The sequence below is a fragment of the Rhineura floridana genome, chromosome 3, assembly GCF_030035675.1.
Source record: "Rhineura floridana isolate rRhiFlo1 chromosome 3, rRhiFlo1.hap2, whole genome shotgun sequence".
NCBI lineage: Eukaryota > Metazoa > Chordata > Lepidosauria > Squamata > Rhineuridae > Rhineura > Rhineura floridana.
The window spans coordinates 205,740,811-205,758,901 of NC_084482.1; the positions used below are offsets into that span (position 1 = coordinate 205,740,811).

Consider the following 18,091-nt stretch of genomic DNA (forward strand, 5'->3'; position numbering starts at 1 on the left):
AGGCAACCACCAGTAACGTCCCAATACTAGTATTCCCAGAGACTCTGAATACTGGTATTGTTATTCTCTTCACCGCTGCCACCATTTGTTACAGTTCCCCTTCAGCCTTGGTCATTACCTTACCCTCCCTTCTGGTCTGTGAAACCCCAGCCAAGGATCAGGCCTTTGGTAAACCAAATTAAGTATTTATTACAGATAACAAAGCTAACAAGATTAACAAGATTTCTTCTTAAGGCACATAAGCATATGGTTTTACTCAATACTAATCCGAACTCCACCTCCCTCCTGGCAAACAACTCTCTAAACCCCACCAACCAACCCACTCAGTTCTCTTCTCCCCCCCAGATTCCACTCTCACTCTTCCTTTTATACATTCAGCCATTTTAAACACTCAGCCAATCATCCAGCATTCTACTGCCCATTCAATCCCCTCCTCTTTCACTCCACTTACCATGTATCTTCTAAAACAACAACACTTACCATATATACATTAATATAGGAACATCACAGCCCTCACCTCACTCTGTCAGACGGTCTCTCAGGTATCCTGGTCCCAAGCTGTATAGGGCTTTGTACACCAAAACCAGAACCTTGACCTTGGCCTGGTAGCTAATGAGTAGCCTGTGCAATTCTTTCAGCAGCGGGGTGACATGTTGGTGATACAGGTTCCCCATACCTGAATTAGGGGGAGAGGAAAAGATCTCTACACCAGGAATGGGGAACCTGTGGTCCTCCAGACGTTGTTGGACTGCAGCCTCCCACCATTCCTGACCCATTGGCCATACTGGCTGGGCTGATGGGGGATGGAAGTCCAGTGACAACAAGAGGGCCAATGGCTTCCCATCTCTGCTCTCAACCATTCACACAACCCTTCTGTCCTAGGTCTCCATGTTTCCCTCTGCCTGCTGCCTTCTCGTTTTCCCAGGCCCCTGGGTCTTTGACTCCTCTTTTGCTAGACCCTTCTTTCTTCCTGGCTCCTTCACTAGGTTCTCAGCAGCTCAGCCAATAGGCAACCAGAACCTCCTCCTGCTCACCCCGCCCACGTATGACACTCATGCCTCTCAGCCAATCAAACATATGTGCAGTCTAATTAGCAACAGCTTCAGAACGGAGGCTTTCCCATGCTTTGGTCAACACTGAAAGTCTTTTTCCTTTCAGGTGGGATCCTTTTAGGTTTCTGCAGAGCTTGAAGGGAGACTATTCCCCCAATAGGAACACTTATATGGTTTCTCGCTTTTACGGGTTCCTTCGTGCGCAGCCATACAGGAACTGCCACCAAAATTCCTCACACGGGCAGCAGGCCAGTTATTACTGAGCTTCTCCCCTGTGTGGGTTCGCTCATGTTCCGTTCGGTTGTAGCTCTGGCTGAAGCTCCGCCAGCACTGTGAACACTTGTATGGTCTCTCCCCAGTATGGAGTCTCTGGTGCCTGGCGAGTTTTGACTTGCTGAGGAATTTCTTTGCGCAGTCGGGACACTCGTAGAGCTTTTCGCCAGTGTGAAGCCTCTGATGCGTGTGAAGGCTCCTCTGGTGAATGAAGCTCTTCCCACACTCGGCACAGCTGTAGGGCGTCTCTGCCACATGCAGCCGCTCACATTTACGGCGGGCCGATGAGCCAAGCTTGAAGGGTCTCTCAGGAGGCACGGCGTACGCCTTTCGTTTTGGCCACGGCACCTCTTCACTGGGAGCCTTCTCCTGTGCCCCACAGGAAACTGACTGAGCCGCTCTTTTCCTTGGGGTGTCTCTTTCCTGCCGCTTCCTGGACTGACTCTCGGAGGCTTCCCCTCTTCTCTGAGCCCGAGTTGTGTTCTCCATTGCCGATCTCGAAAGGACTGCGATCGGTTCCGATTGCTCCAAAATGTCCCCGCAATTCTCTCTCTCTTCATTCTCACTCTCACGCCAGTGACCTGCTAAGGTCAAAAGAAAGGAGCACGGTCAAGATTGTGCCGCTATACAAATGGAAGCAAAAACACGTGAAGAGCCCTGCAAGGATCAGGCCAGAGGCCCATCTGTTCCAGCACTGCGTTTTCCACAGTGGCCAGTCAGATGCCCCAGTGGAAGCCCACCAGGAGGCCATAAAGGCAATAGCCTTTTGTCCCCTCACAGGTATATTGCCTCTGAGACTGGAGGTTCTGTTGCACTATCATGGATAATAGACACTGATGCACTTTTCACCCAAGACTTTATCTAGCCCTCTATACCAGGGGGTGGAGAACCTTTTCCAGCTGAAGGGCTGCATTCCGTTCTGGACAACTTTCTGAGGCCACATTCAACTGATGGGCAGGGCCAGATGCATAAGTAGACAGAGCAATGAATGTAAAAATGATCTGTGTACAGTAGGCTAGTTCCTACCCAACTCTCACACACCCATAAGAACATAAGAAGAGCCTGCTGGATCAGGCCAGTGGCCCATCTCGTCCAGCATCCTGTTCTCACAGTGGCCAACCAGGTGCCTGGGGGAAGCCCGCAAGCAGGACCCGAGTGCAAGAACACTCTCCCCTCCTGAGCCTTCCGGCAACTGGTTTTCAGAAGCATGCTGCCTCTGACTAGGGTGGCAGAGCACAGCCATCATGGCTAGTAGCCATTGATAGCCCTCTCCATGAATTCGTCTAATCTTCTTTTAAAGCCATCCAAGCTGGTGGCCATTGCTATACATCCAGGCAAGGAAGAGGCACATTCCAGACAGGCAAAAACACTCAAGGAGCGTGTGAAGAAAGAAAGGCCAGGGAGGGGTGTGGCCTGCAGGAGGTCCCAACGGCCAGACAGAGAGGCCTGGAGGGCTGCACTTGGCCCACCTCTAGAATTAGGAAGATGAGAACCTAGGAAGCTGCCTTATACAGAGTCAGACCCTTGGTCCATCTAGCTTGGTCTTATCTACCCTGACTGGCAGCAGCTGTCCAGAGTTCCAGGCAGGAGTCTTTTCCCAACCCTGCCAGGAGATGCCAGGGATTGAACCTGGGACCTGCTGAACACAATGAAGTCTGCCGCCATTTTAATCCCAGCAGCCTTCACAAACTGCTGTCTGTTAGGATCATAGGAATATGACGGGACCTCAAAGATCACCTAGTCCAGCCTCCCTGCTGACCCAGGAAATTCTCCACTACTGCATCCCTGAAACCATCGGCTGACACCAGCCCCCCGACAATATTGGCCAGCTGTTCTGGGGCCCATGGCTGTCCGAGATCCAGACTGTACGATCCTCTATCTGCATTCCACTCTGTTTTGCTTGTACTGGAGAGACCACATCTAGTGGGAGCTCATATTAACTGGTTCTCTGTTCTAGAGGCAGGATTACGTACAAAGGAAGTTGCCTCATCCCAAGTCAGGCCATCGGTCCATTTAACTGCATATTGTCTGCATGTTCACTGGCAGCTGCTCCCTAAGGCCGGAGTGGGGAACCTTTTTCAGTCCAAGACTGCATCCCCTTTAGAGCAATCTTCCCAAGGAACCATGCTAGGTGAGGCCAAAGACAAAAGTGGGCAGAGGAAGGAATGTACATTTTACCTTTGTACATTAGATTAGTTTCTATACCAGGGGTGGGGAGCCTCCAGCCCATGGGCCAAATTTGGCCCATCAGGCCATTTTGAGGAAGCCACGCCCACCCGCCCTACACCTGACCATCTGACACCATACATAACATTAGATGTGGAGCGGATAAGGGTGGAGCTTCAAAGGATCAATCAAGAGTGGACTCCTGTTTGTTCCCATGCAGGTGCGGTCCCACCCACCCCCATCAGCTGATGGGCAGTAGAAGGTGGAAGCAGTTTCCATTCAGTGGAAACTGCTGCGCCCTCCCTGCCCTGCTCCTTAAATCTCCAAAACTGAAACCATTTCCCCCTCCTTGAGCAAGGTGTGAAGCTGTTTCCAAAGGGCTTTCAAACAGCCCAGCACTGTGCTTTGAAGTCCCGACAGAAGAGGGCTTCAAAGCGCAGCATCACCTGACATCACATCACCTGATGTGCCAAGATGTGGAGAGATAACAATCTGGTCCGCCCGCCAGAAAATGTTCCCCCTCCCTGTCCTAGAGACACTCACATAACCCTATGGATCCTCCAGCGAGGGAAAAAAGAGGCATTATCAGCATTCAAAGACACATTCCAGCTGGGCAATAATACTAAGGGTATGAAACGGGACCAGTGACGGTCGCAGCCTTGAAAGAGGGCATGTGTCCTGGGGAGAGTTCCGAGGGCCAGACAGAAAAGCCTGGAAGGCTGCATTCAGACCCTGGATTTGAGAGTCCCCATTCCTGCTCTAGGGTTTCAGAGAGGAGTCTTTCCCAACCCAGCCTGGAGACATGGGGGGGGGGGGAGTTGAAGCTGGGGGCCTCGCATGTGCAGAACATGGGCTCGAGCCCCGAGCTATGGCCCTTGCATGTGCAAGAGCCAGTGTGGTGTAGTGGTTAGAGTGTCAGATTGAGACCTTGAAGACCAGGGTTGAAATCCCTGCTAAGCCAAGAAGCTCATTAGGTGATTTTGGCCCAGTCACTGTCTCTCAGCCTAACCTACCTCAGAGGGTGGAAATAACAACAACAACAACAATAATAATAATGGCATCATTGAAGGAATGCAGTCTCCCTTGTGGGACAAAATGGGAAAGATGATCCCATCCCTGAAGAGTTGATGGATGGAAGGCAGCTCATAGATGGTGCCAGCACAGCATCCCCCTAAGGATGTGCAGCGTTGGCATTTATAGTCTCAGATGAATACTGGCTCTCTCCTACTCAAGGGAGAGGCACGCTTGCCACTTTGAGCTCCTTTTAGGAATGTAATAAATGTAAACGTAATAAATCCACCGATGCTGGGCAGCTGTCTCTGATGCCCAGGGATGTTTGCAGGGCTTAACCTCAGGCCTTCCAGGTGTTCTTAGACTACAGCTCCCATCTTCCCTGACAACTGGCAATGCCAGCTGCGGGAGCTGATGGGAGTTGTGGTCCAGCAACATCCCCGGCCTTAACCCCTAATCAAATGACAGGAAAGATTTCGACTAATGACAGTTTCAGCTGCTTGCCAGTAGAACTGACTGCCTGGGAAGCTGGAGGAGATTTTTTAAGCAGAGGTTAAACGGACAACTATCAGGGATGCTCTACCAGTAGATTTCCTGCATGGGACAGGGGCTTGGATTAGATCGGCACTCTTCAACCTTGGATCCCCAGGTGCTATTGGACTACAACTCCCATCATCCCAGACCATTGGCTGTACTGGCTCGGAATGGCGAATGTTCCATTTTTGGGCAAGGTCTTGGAACGGGTGGTTGCCGGCCAGCTCCAGGCACTCTTGGATGAAACCGATTATCTAGATCCGTTTCAATCTGGTTTTAGGCCCGGTTTTGGCACCGAAACAGCCTTGGTCGCCCTGTATGATGACCTTTGTCGGGAGAGGGATGGGGGGAGTGTGACTCTGTTGATTCTCCTTGATCTCTCAGCAGCGTTTGATACCATCAACCATGGTATCCTTCTGGGGAGACTCGCGGAGTTGGGTGTCGGGGGCACTGCTTGGCAGTGGTTCCGCTCCTACTTTGCGGACCGTCACCAGAAGGTAGTGCTTGGGGAACATCACTCGACACCATGGACTCTCCATTGTGGAGTCCCTCAGGGGTCGGTCTTGTCCCCCATGCTTTTCAACATCTACATGCAGCCGCTGGGTGCGGTCATCAGGAGTTTTGGAGTGCGTTGCCATCAATATGCTGATGACACGCAGCTCTATTTCTCCTTTTCATCTTCTTCAGGTGAGTCTGTTGATGTGCTGAACCGTTGCCTGACCGCGATAATGGACTGGATGAGAGCTAATAAACTGAGACTCAATCCAGACAAGACCGAGACACTGCTGGTGAACGCCTTCCCTGCTCAGATGGTGGATGTTCACCCTGTTCTGGATGGGGTTACACTCCCCCTGAAAGAACAGGTACGTAGTTTGGGGGTTCTTTTCGATTCTTCCTTGTCTCTCGAGGCCCAAGTGGCCTCGGTGGCACGGAATGCATTTTACCATCTTCGTCTGGTAGCCCAACTACGCCCCTATCTGGACAGGGACGACCTCGCCTCCGTTGTTCATGCTCTGGTAACTTCAAGATTGGATTACTGTAATGCGCTCTACGTAGGGCTGCCCTTGAAGACAGTTCGGAAGCTTCAGCTGGTGCAGAACGCGGCTGCCAGACCATTGACGAGGACCAGTCGGTCTTCGCATATAACACCTATTCTGGCGCGTCTGCACTGGCTCCCTATTTGCTTCCGGGTGAGATTCAAGGTGCTGGTTTTGACCTATAAAGCCTTACACGGTGTGGGACCTCAATACCTTGTGGAACGCCTCTCTCGCTATGAACCTACCCGTTCACTTCGTTCAGAATCTAAGGCCCTCCTCCGGGTACCAGCTCATCGGGAAGCCCGGAGGGTGGTTACTAGATCTAGGGCCTTTTCTGTGGTGGCCCGAGTTGTGGAACAGCCTCCCCGAAGAGGTACGCCTGGCGCCTACACTTCTATCTTTCCGGCGCCAGGTAAAGACCTTTTTATGCTCCCAGGCATTTTAATCTTTTAATTTTCTTAATCTTTCTACTTTTAACATGTATCCTTCTTAATTTGTGTTGTATTTCGTTTTTGTTGTGCTTTCTGTTGTTTGTTTGTACATGTTTTTGTGATTTTTTACTATGATATATTGTATTTTATCTTGTTTGTTCACCGCCCTGAGAGCTATTCTGCTAAGGGCGGTATATAAATTGAAATAATAAATATAAATAAATAAATAAATGCTGGGAGTTGTAGTTCAACAGCACCTTCTAGGGACCCAAGGCTGAAGAACATTGGACGAGATGGCCTTTGAGGTCTCTCTGAGCTAAAGAATTCTATGATTACCCACACTGCTCTTTTTCCTGTCACCTGGGAAGCTTAGGATGGGAAACATGCTGTAGTCCTCCAGCTGTTGTTGGGACAACTCCCATCAGCCTCTGCAGCCAGCACAGCCAATGGCCAGGAAAGAGGGGAGTTGTAGTCGAGCCCCATCTACAGGGCTACAGGTTCCCCATGCCTGACATAAGGTCAGGGATGGCAGAAGTAAGGGAGCAGGAAGTGGATGGACTTCAGGTTCGGTGCTCATGCTTCTCCTTTAGGCCTAGAAGGTACATATTCCTCTCTAAGGCAGGGCAGCCCAAAGGCTGCATTCCCGTCTGTGCAACCTTCCAAGGGTCCCATGCCAGTGGTAGGCTGGGCTAGAGGCAAAAGCAGGCAGAGCGACGAATGTAAACATTTTACCTTTGTAGAGTGGGCTAGCTTCTACAGGCATGCAGACACCCTTCTGCACCCTCTGTTCAGACAACCAAGAGGCATTAGCCGAGTTCAAGGGCACATTCTGTTCCAGCGAGTTAAAAACACTTGGGGTGAACAGCAGGGCCAGTGAGGGTTGTGACCAGGGAAGATTTTCAAGGGCCTGATGAAGAGGCCTGGAAGGCCCCATCGGGAACCAGGGGCTGAGGTTCCCCACTCCTGCTCTAAGGCACATCTTAAGATGGACAAAGCACATGGGGAACACTGGGGCTCCACGCTGGGCTCAAACCGAGGACTCAGAATGCAGCAGCAAGGTTCATCTCCCAGAGTTAAGGCGAGTTGAATCCTGAGACAACGTGATCATACGCAAATCTGGAAATACTTGCCTTATTTTTATTAGATTTCTCACATATTTTGAGAATGCAATTATTTGTCAATTGTTTTATTGATGGTAGAATAAATAACAATTTTCATAAAGACATTTTTTGCTTGTCCCAAGGAAGTATTGCAAGAATTAAATGCAAAGCTGCTGCTCAGGAGGGCAAGACACAAAATAGATCTTGGAGACTTTATTAAGAGTCCTGTTAAAGTATCAGCGTAACAAAATACCACTATTTTTTTTTTAAAAAGTCCAGAAAAATAAAAGTAAAGTTTTTTTTAAGATCAGTAAAGAGAATCGAAGCCTTTGTACATTTACTAGATACAGTTATGGTCAACTTTTCATCAAGAATATTGCAGTATAGTAGGGCCCCGCTTTGTGGCGTTCTGCTAATACGGCAGCTTTCAATTAGAGTAAGGCTCCACTCATACGACGCTTGTTTCACTTTTACGGCGTTTTTCGGGCATTGGGCGCCATTCTATTGAATGAGTCCCACTTTTCGGTGGGTTTCGCTTTTAGGTGGGGATCTGGAACGTAACCCACCGTATGAGTGGGGCCCTACCGCATAGGGGGGACACCGTACACACTCCAAAGTTAGTGGCTAAGTTGCAAGGCACACTACAATGGATCCATAGTGTAGCTTGTTCTCCCCCCTAGCATCTTGCATTCAGAGGTACACTGCCTCCGAAGAGAGATTTTTTATATAGATGTTCCACTTATATGGACAATACAATGTTTAACAAGATGAGATTTCCGAGTGAACTTTTTCCCACAGACCAAGCACTCATGGGGTTTCTCACCTGTGTGGATTCTCTGATGACGGTTAAGATTTGAACTGCGGCTGAATCTCTGCCCACAATGCAAACAGCTGTACAGTTTTTCTCCTGTGTGAATTCTCTTATGTTTAATGAGGTTTGACCCGTGACGGAAGCTTCTCCCACAAACATTGCAGGTTTTTCGTGTCTTACCAGTGTGCATCGTTTGGTGACCTGGGGCTTGGCTGAGCTCATTGTAAACCCCCATGCACGGAATGGATTCATCTGTTCTTGCTCCTGGGGGGGGTTCCTGCTGCCACTCCAGTCTATAGCGACTCCCCGAGGCATTCTTGCAAAACTGAGAATTGTTCTCTTCTCCTCTCCCAATGAACGCTCTGCGCGGTCTCATCTCAGTGGACTCTTCCACTGCATGTTTCTCTGCATTGCTGATGCGCATTCCTCTTTCATCTGGGGAGAAATGAGAAAATGCAAACAGAAAGTCATTCGCTGGGCATGCACAGGCACACGCCCATGTCTTCTTCAATTCCTGAGCACACTGAGTTGATGTTTTCCCCAGCAAGTTTTCCACTGTGGCCCTAAGATCTCTTTCTTGGACAGTTACAGCAGTTTCAGAAAAACCATAGGAAGCCACCTTACACCCTTCTATCCAATTAGCCCAGTATTACCTACTCTGACTGGCAGCAGGTCTCGGGCACAGAAAGATCTTTCCCATCATCTGCTGTGAAAAGCAGGTAATAAACCATCATCAACATCATATTTAATTTCAAAGTTTCTTTAAGCGTGTGGTAGTATTAATATTAATTGTTTACCTTTTGTTTTTGTTATTGATATTCAGGTGTTTTCATCAGTGTTATGATTCATTTTGAATGCTGTATTTATATATATATTCATATATCTTTGTCCTTATTTATTTTATTTGTTGCATTTATATCCCACCTTTCTCTTCCCCTCCTTGTTTAATCCCAACAACAACCCTATGAGGTAGGCTGAGAGAGACAGCGACTGGCCCAAAGACAACTGGTGAGCTTCGTGGCTGAGTGGGGATTTAAACCCCGGTCTCCTAGGTCTTAGTCCAGCACTCTAACCACTACACCACAGTGGATCTTTATCTTCATTTACATATCTTCAAATAAATTGGGGCAGGGGGAAGAATACCCAGAGCAGAAAAACAAAACAACACTCCTAAAAACAACCTCAGCCAGTCGCAAACTGCCAGCTTTCTTCTGGCACCTGAAAGTATATCGTGTCGGCCCTAGGTGGGCCTCTCCAGGTGGGTCATTCCACAGAGCTGGTGTCGCCACAGAAAAGGCCATTCTCCTGGTCGACCTCTGCCAGCTTCGGTCAGCAAGGGCCTCAGCTGTCGAACAGAGTGCACGGTGAGGCATATAAGGATAGAAAGGGACACAGTGAAAGCCGCCTATGGGAATTTGAGAGCATCCAAAACGCCCAGGCACCAGGAATCCCGTGCCCATCCCACACGGTATCTCAGCTCACCCGGTGAGTCGACATCTCCTCCATCCCCCTCCACCTTGGCCTCCCTGTCCAGCCACTTCTTCCCGCTGCCAGATGGAGTCTGCTGTGCCAGGGAGAGGGGGGTGTCCACCACCTTGGCAAATGGTACCTGGGAAAGAGCAGAGAATATCCCTTTCAGCATGGAGAAGTGGCAGGGATGACTTCCCCTCTCATTTATTTATTTATTTATTGCACTTGTATACCGCCGTTTACAGCAACTAAAAACATCAAAACAAATATACAATTTAAAACACATATTTTAAAAGCAATTTAAAACACTATTTAAAAATTAAAACGATTTAAAACACATGCTAAAATGCCTGGGAGAAGAGGAAAGTCTTGACCTGGCGCCGAAAAGATAACAGTGTTGGCCCATCCTGTTTCCTTGTTTGTTGCCCGCTACCATTGGGAGCTGGCGGTGGGCACTTGCTGTACTCCGTGAAGAGGCTCTGTGTGTGCGTGAGATGGAGAGAGAGACACTGGGGCAGAGAGAGAGAGCAAGATGTATGTGTAATGTGTGTGAGAGGGGGGAGAGGTGGCCTGTGTGAGAGAAGCAGAGATGAGCTTCAGCGAGGGGGGGCAGAAGTATGTGAGGGGTGTGTGTGTGTGTGTGTGTGAGAGAGAGAGAGAGGTATGGCATATATTTTTCCTGGTACAAGGGAATGTTCCTTGTTATTAGCCAGCAACAGCATCAGTGTGCGTGAGTGTGTGCGCACATGCGCAGGCCCGGTGCCGACAGGCAGACATGTGGGGCCCCTGCCTAGATCTACAGGCTGGGGCTGGGAGGGTAGAGCTCTGCAATTCGTGACGGCACTGGATCGCGAAGCATGATTTGCAGCTACAAATCACCCCCCGCAACCTGATGCTGATTGCAGTTTGCTCCTAAGGGGCTCTTGCCTAAATCTACAGGCTGGGGCTGGGAGGATGAAGCTCCTCGATGCACAACGGTGCTCCACCACCCTCCCAGACAACAACCCCTGCACGGCCAGTGGGGCCTTCCGTACTGTCATATTAGTGTGTGTGCAAGCACTGGTGTCATAATGTAGGAAGTGGGGCAGACATGGGGGAGGGGATTGGTGCCTGAGGGCCCACCCCAACCTGGTGCCGGCCCTGTGTATGTGTAGGAGAAATCAGTATTATGTGATCTCCAGTTAGAACCAGCAGGACATACCTGACTTCCCATGGCCAGCATAAGGTGGGGGGGATGGGCAAGGGGAGAATAGCAATGATTGTACTCTCTCCAATTTCGTGTTATGCCACAACCCTCATGGCAGCCATTTTGTGACTGGTGCCCACGACCCTTTCTTAAAATTCAGAATGTGCCCACTGGCCTAAGAAGGGCGGTGACCCCTGAATTAATGGGGCCTCCACCTTCAGAGGCAGGGTACCTCTGGAGAGCCCTTTCAGTGGCCTTTCTGGAGGCATCTCACTGCACTGGCTTGATCCAGCAGGGACACTCTTGTATTACATACCGGCCACTTCCATGACACGTGAATCACCCTCAGGATAAAAATCGCCTCACCTCCTTTTCCTGCTTCGGAGCCTCCTGTCGCACCTGCAGGAAATCCTCAGCCAGGGCCACCGCTTGGGAGCAGGTCTCAGGGCCACACTCCCTCACCCAGTTCTGGACCTCTGCTGGCAGGACAGTCAAGAGCTGTTCAAGAATGAGCAGCTCTAGGATTTGCTCCTTGGAGTGCCTCTCGACTTTCAGCCACCGTGAGCAAAGTTCCTGGAGCCGGCTGTAGGCCCCTCTGGGCCCCTCGGCCTCCTGGTAGCAGAAGCCCCTGAAGTGCTGACGCAGCTTCTCCCTCCTCAGGGCATCCCCTTTCAAGATGGCTGCTTTCACTTTCCCATAATCTTCTCTGTCTCCAGCCTCCAGACTGTTATAGGCCTGCTCGGCTTCTCCACTGAGGGCCGGCAGGAGTCGGGTCGCCCACTCTTCCTGGGGCCACCGGCAGGCTTCAGCCACTTGCTCGAAGGAGGCCAGGAAGGCATTTGCATCGTCCCACAGCGATGGCTCCTGTAGTAACTGTGCGATGCCCCATCGAGACTGTTGAGACTCCACCATCTTCAAGAAGTCCTGCCACTGAGCTTCCCATTGCTGATGCAGCACATCACCGGGTTCCTGTTTCACCTGCTGCACCGGTGCCCTTTGAGTCAATCCCCTAATTCTCCCAGCACAGCTTACCCTTGAGGGGGTTCCTGTTCCCCCCACGTCCTCCCCTGCTTTGGCAATCAATGTGCCTTGCTCCTGAATTTTGAACCCCGGCTGCATCCACTTCTCCAGGGCTGCCTGCAACTGGAGGCTGAATCCCACCATAGGCATCTGTTCGGCAGCCATTTTGTTTCTGGCAAAGGGTCCTTGTATCCCAGAGTGCAGATGGGACCCCCCCAAATGTACGCAGCAAGTGATGGTTCCTGGATTGTGAAGCGGCTTTCTCGTCTCTTGTGGGTCTCTAGAAGGGGCTGATGCAACAAGTGATGGTGTTTGAGATTGGCATCAACGGGACCCTCCTTATGGAGAGAAAAGAGAAAAAGATTTCAGGAACCGAGAGAAAATTAGCTGCCAATTAGCTACTGGGCTAAGTTCAAGGTGGTGGTTTGATGCATAAAGTTCTATACAGCCAAGATACCTGAAAGATTGCCTCGTCCCCTAGGCCACTGCGCTCTGCAGGTGAGGGCCTCCTGCAGATACCATCTTATCAGAAGGTCTGTTCTGCACAACACAGGAAGCGGACCTTTAGTGTGGCGGCACCTACCCTGTGGAATTCCCTCCCTTTGAATATTAGGCAGGCGCCATCTCTGCTATCTTTTCGGCGCCTACTAAAGACCTTTCCTCTTCCAACAAGCATTTTAAGCAGAGAGATAAATAAATCTCAGTCTGCATCTGTATTGGAATTGTGTTTAAGATGTTTTGTTTTTTAGGATTCTTTAAAATGTTTTATCATTTGTTTGCCCCTCTGGGCTCCTTTTGGGAGGAAGGGCATAAAAATATTAAATAAATAAATAAAATTTTAAAAAACTATGAGGGTTGGGGAACCTGTGCCTTTCTAGATGTTGTTGGACTACAGTTCCTATCATCTTTGACCACTGGGCATGCTGGCTGAGGCTGATAGGAGTTGGAGTTCCAACACCACCGGGAGTTGAGGCAGCTGCCTCAGGGAGAGCGATCAGGTAGCTGATCTGGGGTATCTTGAAAGGGAAGCAAATTGGTAGTTATTTAATGTATTAATATTGTATTTTTACTGCTAGGGGGGAGGGGTAGATGGAGAAAGAGGGTTGCTTGGGGGATATTCTGTCTCAGGTGCCAACATTTTGGGAGGAGGCTGTTTCCTGCTCTGGCTGAGGCAGCAAAAAGTCTTGGTTAGCCAGCCCTGAAAGGGCCATCACAAAACCTAAAGCCAACATTTCTTTCCCATGTGAATTTATTTATTTATCTATCTGCATACCGCTTACATGCCAAAATGGCTTCTAAGTATAAAATCAACTCTACAATCCATACGTAATTCAAATGCACACTAAAACGATTCCACCAAAACATTAAAAACACCCTTCATTAAAATACACACCACCACATGCCTGTTAAAAAAGCATAACAACTGGAAAATGGAAATGGACTGCCTTCAAGTCGATCCCGACCCTACAAATAGGGTTTTCATGGTAAGCTGTATTCAGAGGGGTTTACCATTGCCTTCCTCTGAGACCGAGAGGCTGTGACTGGAACAAGGTCACCCAGTGAGCTCCATGGCTGTGTGGGGATTCGAACCCTGGTCATAGTCCAACACTCTAACCACTACGCCACACTGGCTCTCATAACAACTAGAAGAGCAGTTAAAACAATTTGATCAGGAAGCTCAAGCTCAGGAGAACACCTGGCTACACAGTTGTGTCTTCAAGATTCAGGAGATGGCAAGCACTGTGCACTGCAACATTTTGATGCAGTTCCCACTTTCTATCTGCATATTTTTATTGGCCAGAAAACAGATGGGGGGCCATGTTGTCTGGTTCAAATCTCCACTCAGCCATAAAGCCCACTAGGGGACTACAGGCCAGCCACTGTCTTAACCTAACCTGCATCACAGGGTTGTTGCAAAGATAAAAATCATAGGATGGAAACCTGCACTCCAAGCCCGGGGGGCGGAGCGAGGGAGAACAGGATAAATATTTAATATTGAATCATTAAAAGGGAAAAATTTGTCCAGAAAAGAGGTGAGGGGAGAGAACAGACTGCTGCATTTTTAAAAATCCAACATGCACGCTTTTGGAGCAAACATTCCTGAGCTATGGCCCTTCCTTCCTGTTGTCATATGGATCTTCAATAATCATACTACCATTGATTTGGGATTTGAAGTCATGTCTCCACCAGAACCCTGAACGGCCAGAGCAGCGAAAGCAGAAGCTTTAGACCACTAGACCATCCTGCCCTGAGATTTAAATCTTTCCCCTGGAGAGCCTACGACACCTGGCGAACATTTCTCTCTCTGCCTTCTCCAAACCATTTTATCATTTAAAAAAACCTCTAATGATTTCCTTTTCCCTGTTCATACAGCATGATCCTAAGCAGGTTTACTCGGAAGTAAGAGCCCCTGAAGGCAGCTAAGGGGGCTTCCTCCCATGCAAGCGTACAGGGAATTGCAAACTTTGGGGACCTTTTCGTTTTCTAAACTACAATACCGCCCCCCCCCCCAAAAAACCTGACACTCACCCAGATTCCCCAAGAAGGAAGATTCTTCCGCTGCAAAACAACCACTTTATTCCACTAGAAATGATACATTAATATTTTTAATGCTGTTTCCGTGGGAGGGATCAGAGCAGGAAGGGGTTTGCCCAAATTATTTGCATGCACATTTTAAACCCCCCCATGATTGCTTTTCCTCTTTTCTTGGAATCGGGGGATCTAGTCAGTTCTATCTTCAGAGCTTTTTGGGGAAGTCCTGACTCAACTGTGCAAAACGGTGTTTATTTTTCTTTGCCCAGCCCCCATCCCTTTTTTAAAGATTTACTCTGTTTTTTTAAAAAGTGTTTCCTTCGGCACCCAATTCACACACGCAAAATAGGGGTGCGTCAAGAGTCGGTGACGTCTTATAGACGCGCACAAGAGCTCCTGGGAAATGGAGTCCTCTGCCAAGAAAAAAAAAACGTTGAGAAACGTACGCAGTTGGGGTCTGCTTTGCCTTCAGATCTTTACAATCGGAGAAACATTGGTTCCAGGGGACTAGCTTGATTTATTCTGTTAAGCCTTTTGGAATGCTGTGTATAGGTCTGATCGCCCTGCCTCATAAAGTGTATTGTAGAGTCGGAAAGGTTTCAGAAAAGGGCAACCAAAATGATCAAGGGGTTGGGATAACTCCCCTATCAGGCGGCATTACAACATTTGGGGGCTTTTCATTCAGAGACAATGCAAGTAAGAGAGGGCATGAGAGAAGTCTAGAGTTAGGGGTGAGCAGCCAGGTGGCCAAGTTTGCTGATGATACTAAATTGTTCAGGGAAGCTAAAACATAAAGGAATCGCGTAGAGCGCCACGAGTGAATGGACAGTAAAATGGCAAATGCAGTTCAATGCAAACGAGTGTCAAGTGATGCATATCGCAGCAAAAAAAATTATTTCACATGGGGTCTAAACAGGTGCTGACTGACCAGGAACAAGACCTTGGGGTCATAGTGGATTGCTTGATGACGATGTTGACCCAGTGTATGGAGCTGTGAGAAAGGCAAATTCCATGCTAGGGATCATTGGGAAAGGAACTGAAAATAGAACTGTTGATATCATAATGCCATTATACAAATCTATGGTGCGGCCACACTTGGAGTACTGTGTATAGTTCTGGTCACCTCAAGTATATTGTAGAGTTGGAATGGGTTCATAGAAGGGCCACCAAAAAAACAATTTAACAACAACAAAAACATACTAAAAACTGTTAAAAACATTACAAAACACATATTATATATATATATATAAAGCACATTAAAATATATAAAAACACAGTTAAAAACATTCTGAAACACAGCTTAAAAACATTCTTGCAATCAGAGATCTTCAAGTTGCCTGCTGGGAGAAAAGGCGGGATACAAATTAAATAATAAAAATAACAGCAGTCTATAAAATTATGCAAGACGTGAAGAAAGTGGATAAAAGATTTTTATTTTTTTATCCCTCTCTCATAGCACTAGAACTCAGGGACATCCAATGAAGATGATTTGAAAGATTCAGGACATCTTCACACGACACATAGTTAAACTGTGGAATTCACTCCCCCAGGAGACAATGATGGCCACCAACTTGACTGGCTTTAAAAGATGGTTAGAGGAATACATGGAGGATAAGGCTATCAGTGGCTACTAGCCATGATGGCTATGCTGTGTCTCCATGGTTGGAGGCAATATGCTTTTGAATACCAGTTGCTTGAAACCACAGGAGGGGAGAGGGCTGGCATGCTCAGTCCAGCTTTTGGGCTTCCCATTGGCCACAGTGAGAACAGGATGCTGGACTAGATGGGCCTCTGGTCTGATCCAGCAGGAAGGCTCTTCTTATGATGAACACGACCCAGAGAAAATACTTAGAAAATGAGATGTAGGAGGCTTCTAACAGAAAGAGGGCCTTATTGGTGGTGGCACCACCTTCCCATTGATGCTTGCCTGGTGACCATGCTACAATGTTTTCAGCACCAAGTGAGGGCTTTTTTTTTTTTTAATTTCCCCAGGCTCTCCAGTTTTAAAATATTTTAATTCCTTTTTAGATTTGTTGTATTGATTACACCATTGTTTGTTGCTGGCTCCGATTTTATTCTGTTGCTGCTTTTATTGTGCGTTAGATTTCATGTTTTTGTCCTGCTTGAGGGTTTCCAAAGAGGCTCCTTGTGAGCTGGCCACTGTGAGAACAGAATGCTGGATGCGATGGGTCTTAGCCTGATCCAGCAGGGCTGCTGTTATTTTCATACTTTCTGGTTTTATTTTGATTTATTTTTACAGTTGTAAGCCTTGCGGAGAACCTTGGTTATTGCTGAAGATGCCCAAATAGCCTTGGAATATAAAAGCATTTCAAATCCTTAGTTTGCTATATTAAGATTAAATCCAACTATAAAAGGGTTGTTTATTGGTGGGAATTAATCTCCCCCTAGACATGCATTTACTCAGCTCAGATTTCAACCTATGCCACAGAATATCTTAGGTGTAGAGAACATTTGGCCCTCCAGATGCTGCTGAACTGTAACTCCCATCATCCCTGGGTGCTGGGGCTATTATTATTATTTATTAAAGTTATATTCTGCCCTTCTTCCCAATAGGAGACTAGCAACATCTAGAAGGCCAAAAGCCCCCCACGCCTGGAATATCTGGTTGGTAAATTCTGTTATTAAGCCAACAAACCACTATCTTTGTGTAAGCAGATCAGGCCCGATCGAAGACATTGTGCACCATATGCTGCATTGCCCTTTATTGCAATGGCGGGGAATCTTTTTCAACCAGAGGGCCACGTTCCCTTCCAGGGGGCCACATGCCAGTGGTGAGGAGGGCCGTAGGCAAAAGCAGATGGAGGAATGAGTGTAAATTTTACCTTTGTACAGTAGGCTAGTTTCTACATACATTCACCCACCCATCCCCATTTCTCTATCCCGGCAAGCAAAAGGCTTTTGATCAGAGTTCACATGCAAAAACACTCAAGGAGGGTGTGAAGGAAGGCTGGTGAGGGGAGTGGCCAGGGAGAGGGTGTGGCTGGGGAGGGGGTGTGGCCTGGGGAAGAGACCTGAGAGCCCGACAGAAAGGCTTAGAGGGCCTTTATACAATTCACCTAGGAACATCTTTGTTCATTCGAGGATTTTTTAAAGAAGGCCATAGGATGATTTCAAAATTAGATTACTGCTAGCTGATGCAAGCAGATGTGTTACTTATAAGGTAGCTTTATATACACTAGCAGTAAAAAAGTTAATGGGTTACTTTTTTGACCCAAGACAGCGTCACCTGCCAAGGGGATGTTTTAAATCGAAATGATTCAGAGTACTTCAGAATGTTAAGTTTTGATCATTTGCAAAAATGATAGGAACATAGAAAGCTGACATGCTGAGTCTGACCATTGGTCCATCTAGCTCAGTATTGTTTACACTGACTGGCAGTGGCTGTCCAGAATCCCAGACTGGGCACATTACCAGCCCTACCTGGAGATGTCAGGGATTGAACCTAGG

At 48.1% G+C, this 18,091-nt stretch overlaps 1 protein-coding gene across 3 annotated transcripts; it reads right to left on the minus strand.

Annotated features, from left to right (window-relative positions):
- Window positions 1-260: 260 nt before the first annotated feature.
- On the minus strand, window positions 261-14,772 carry LOC133382424 (zinc finger and SCAN domain-containing protein 21-like). Of its 3 annotated transcripts, none has more exons than XM_061622135.1 (5): window positions 14,621-14,772; window positions 11,438-12,429; window positions 9,898-10,024; window positions 8,596-8,850; window positions 261-1,906 (listed from the first exon to the last, which is right to left on the minus strand). In XM_061622135.1, the coding sequence occupies exons 2-5, from the start codon at window positions 12,254-12,256 to the stop codon at window positions 1,170-1,172; spliced, it is 1,938 nt and encodes a 645-aa protein (XP_061478119.1). In that variant the 5' UTR covers window positions 12,257-12,429; window positions 14,621-14,772; the 3' UTR covers window positions 261-1,169. The 3 variants fall into 3 exon arrangements, with proteins under 3 accessions (XP_061478119.1, XP_061478118.1, XP_061478117.1); XM_061622134.1 differs by having other exon boundaries at window positions 261-1,909; XM_061622133.1 differs by having other exon boundaries at window positions 262-1,909; window positions 8,428-8,850; window positions 14,621-14,771.
- Between the last annotated feature and the right edge of the window lie 3,319 nt (window positions 14,773-18,091).

Excerpts from the sequence above, each read along its gene's own strand:
- LOC133382424 (XM_061622133.1), bottom strand. The coding sequence starts at position 12,256 with ATGGCTGCCGAACAGATGCCTATGGTGGGATTCAGCCTCCAGTTGCAG. Across the intron at positions 10,025-11,437 it reads CTCCGAAGCAGGAAAAGGAG|GTACCATTTGCCAAGGTGGT; the intron begins GTGAGGCGATTT and ends GCTCTTTCCCAG. Across the intron at positions 1,910-8,427 it reads TCATCAGAGAATCCACACAG|CAGGTCACTGGCGTGAGAGT; the intron begins GTGAGAAACCCC and ends TTTTGACCTTAG.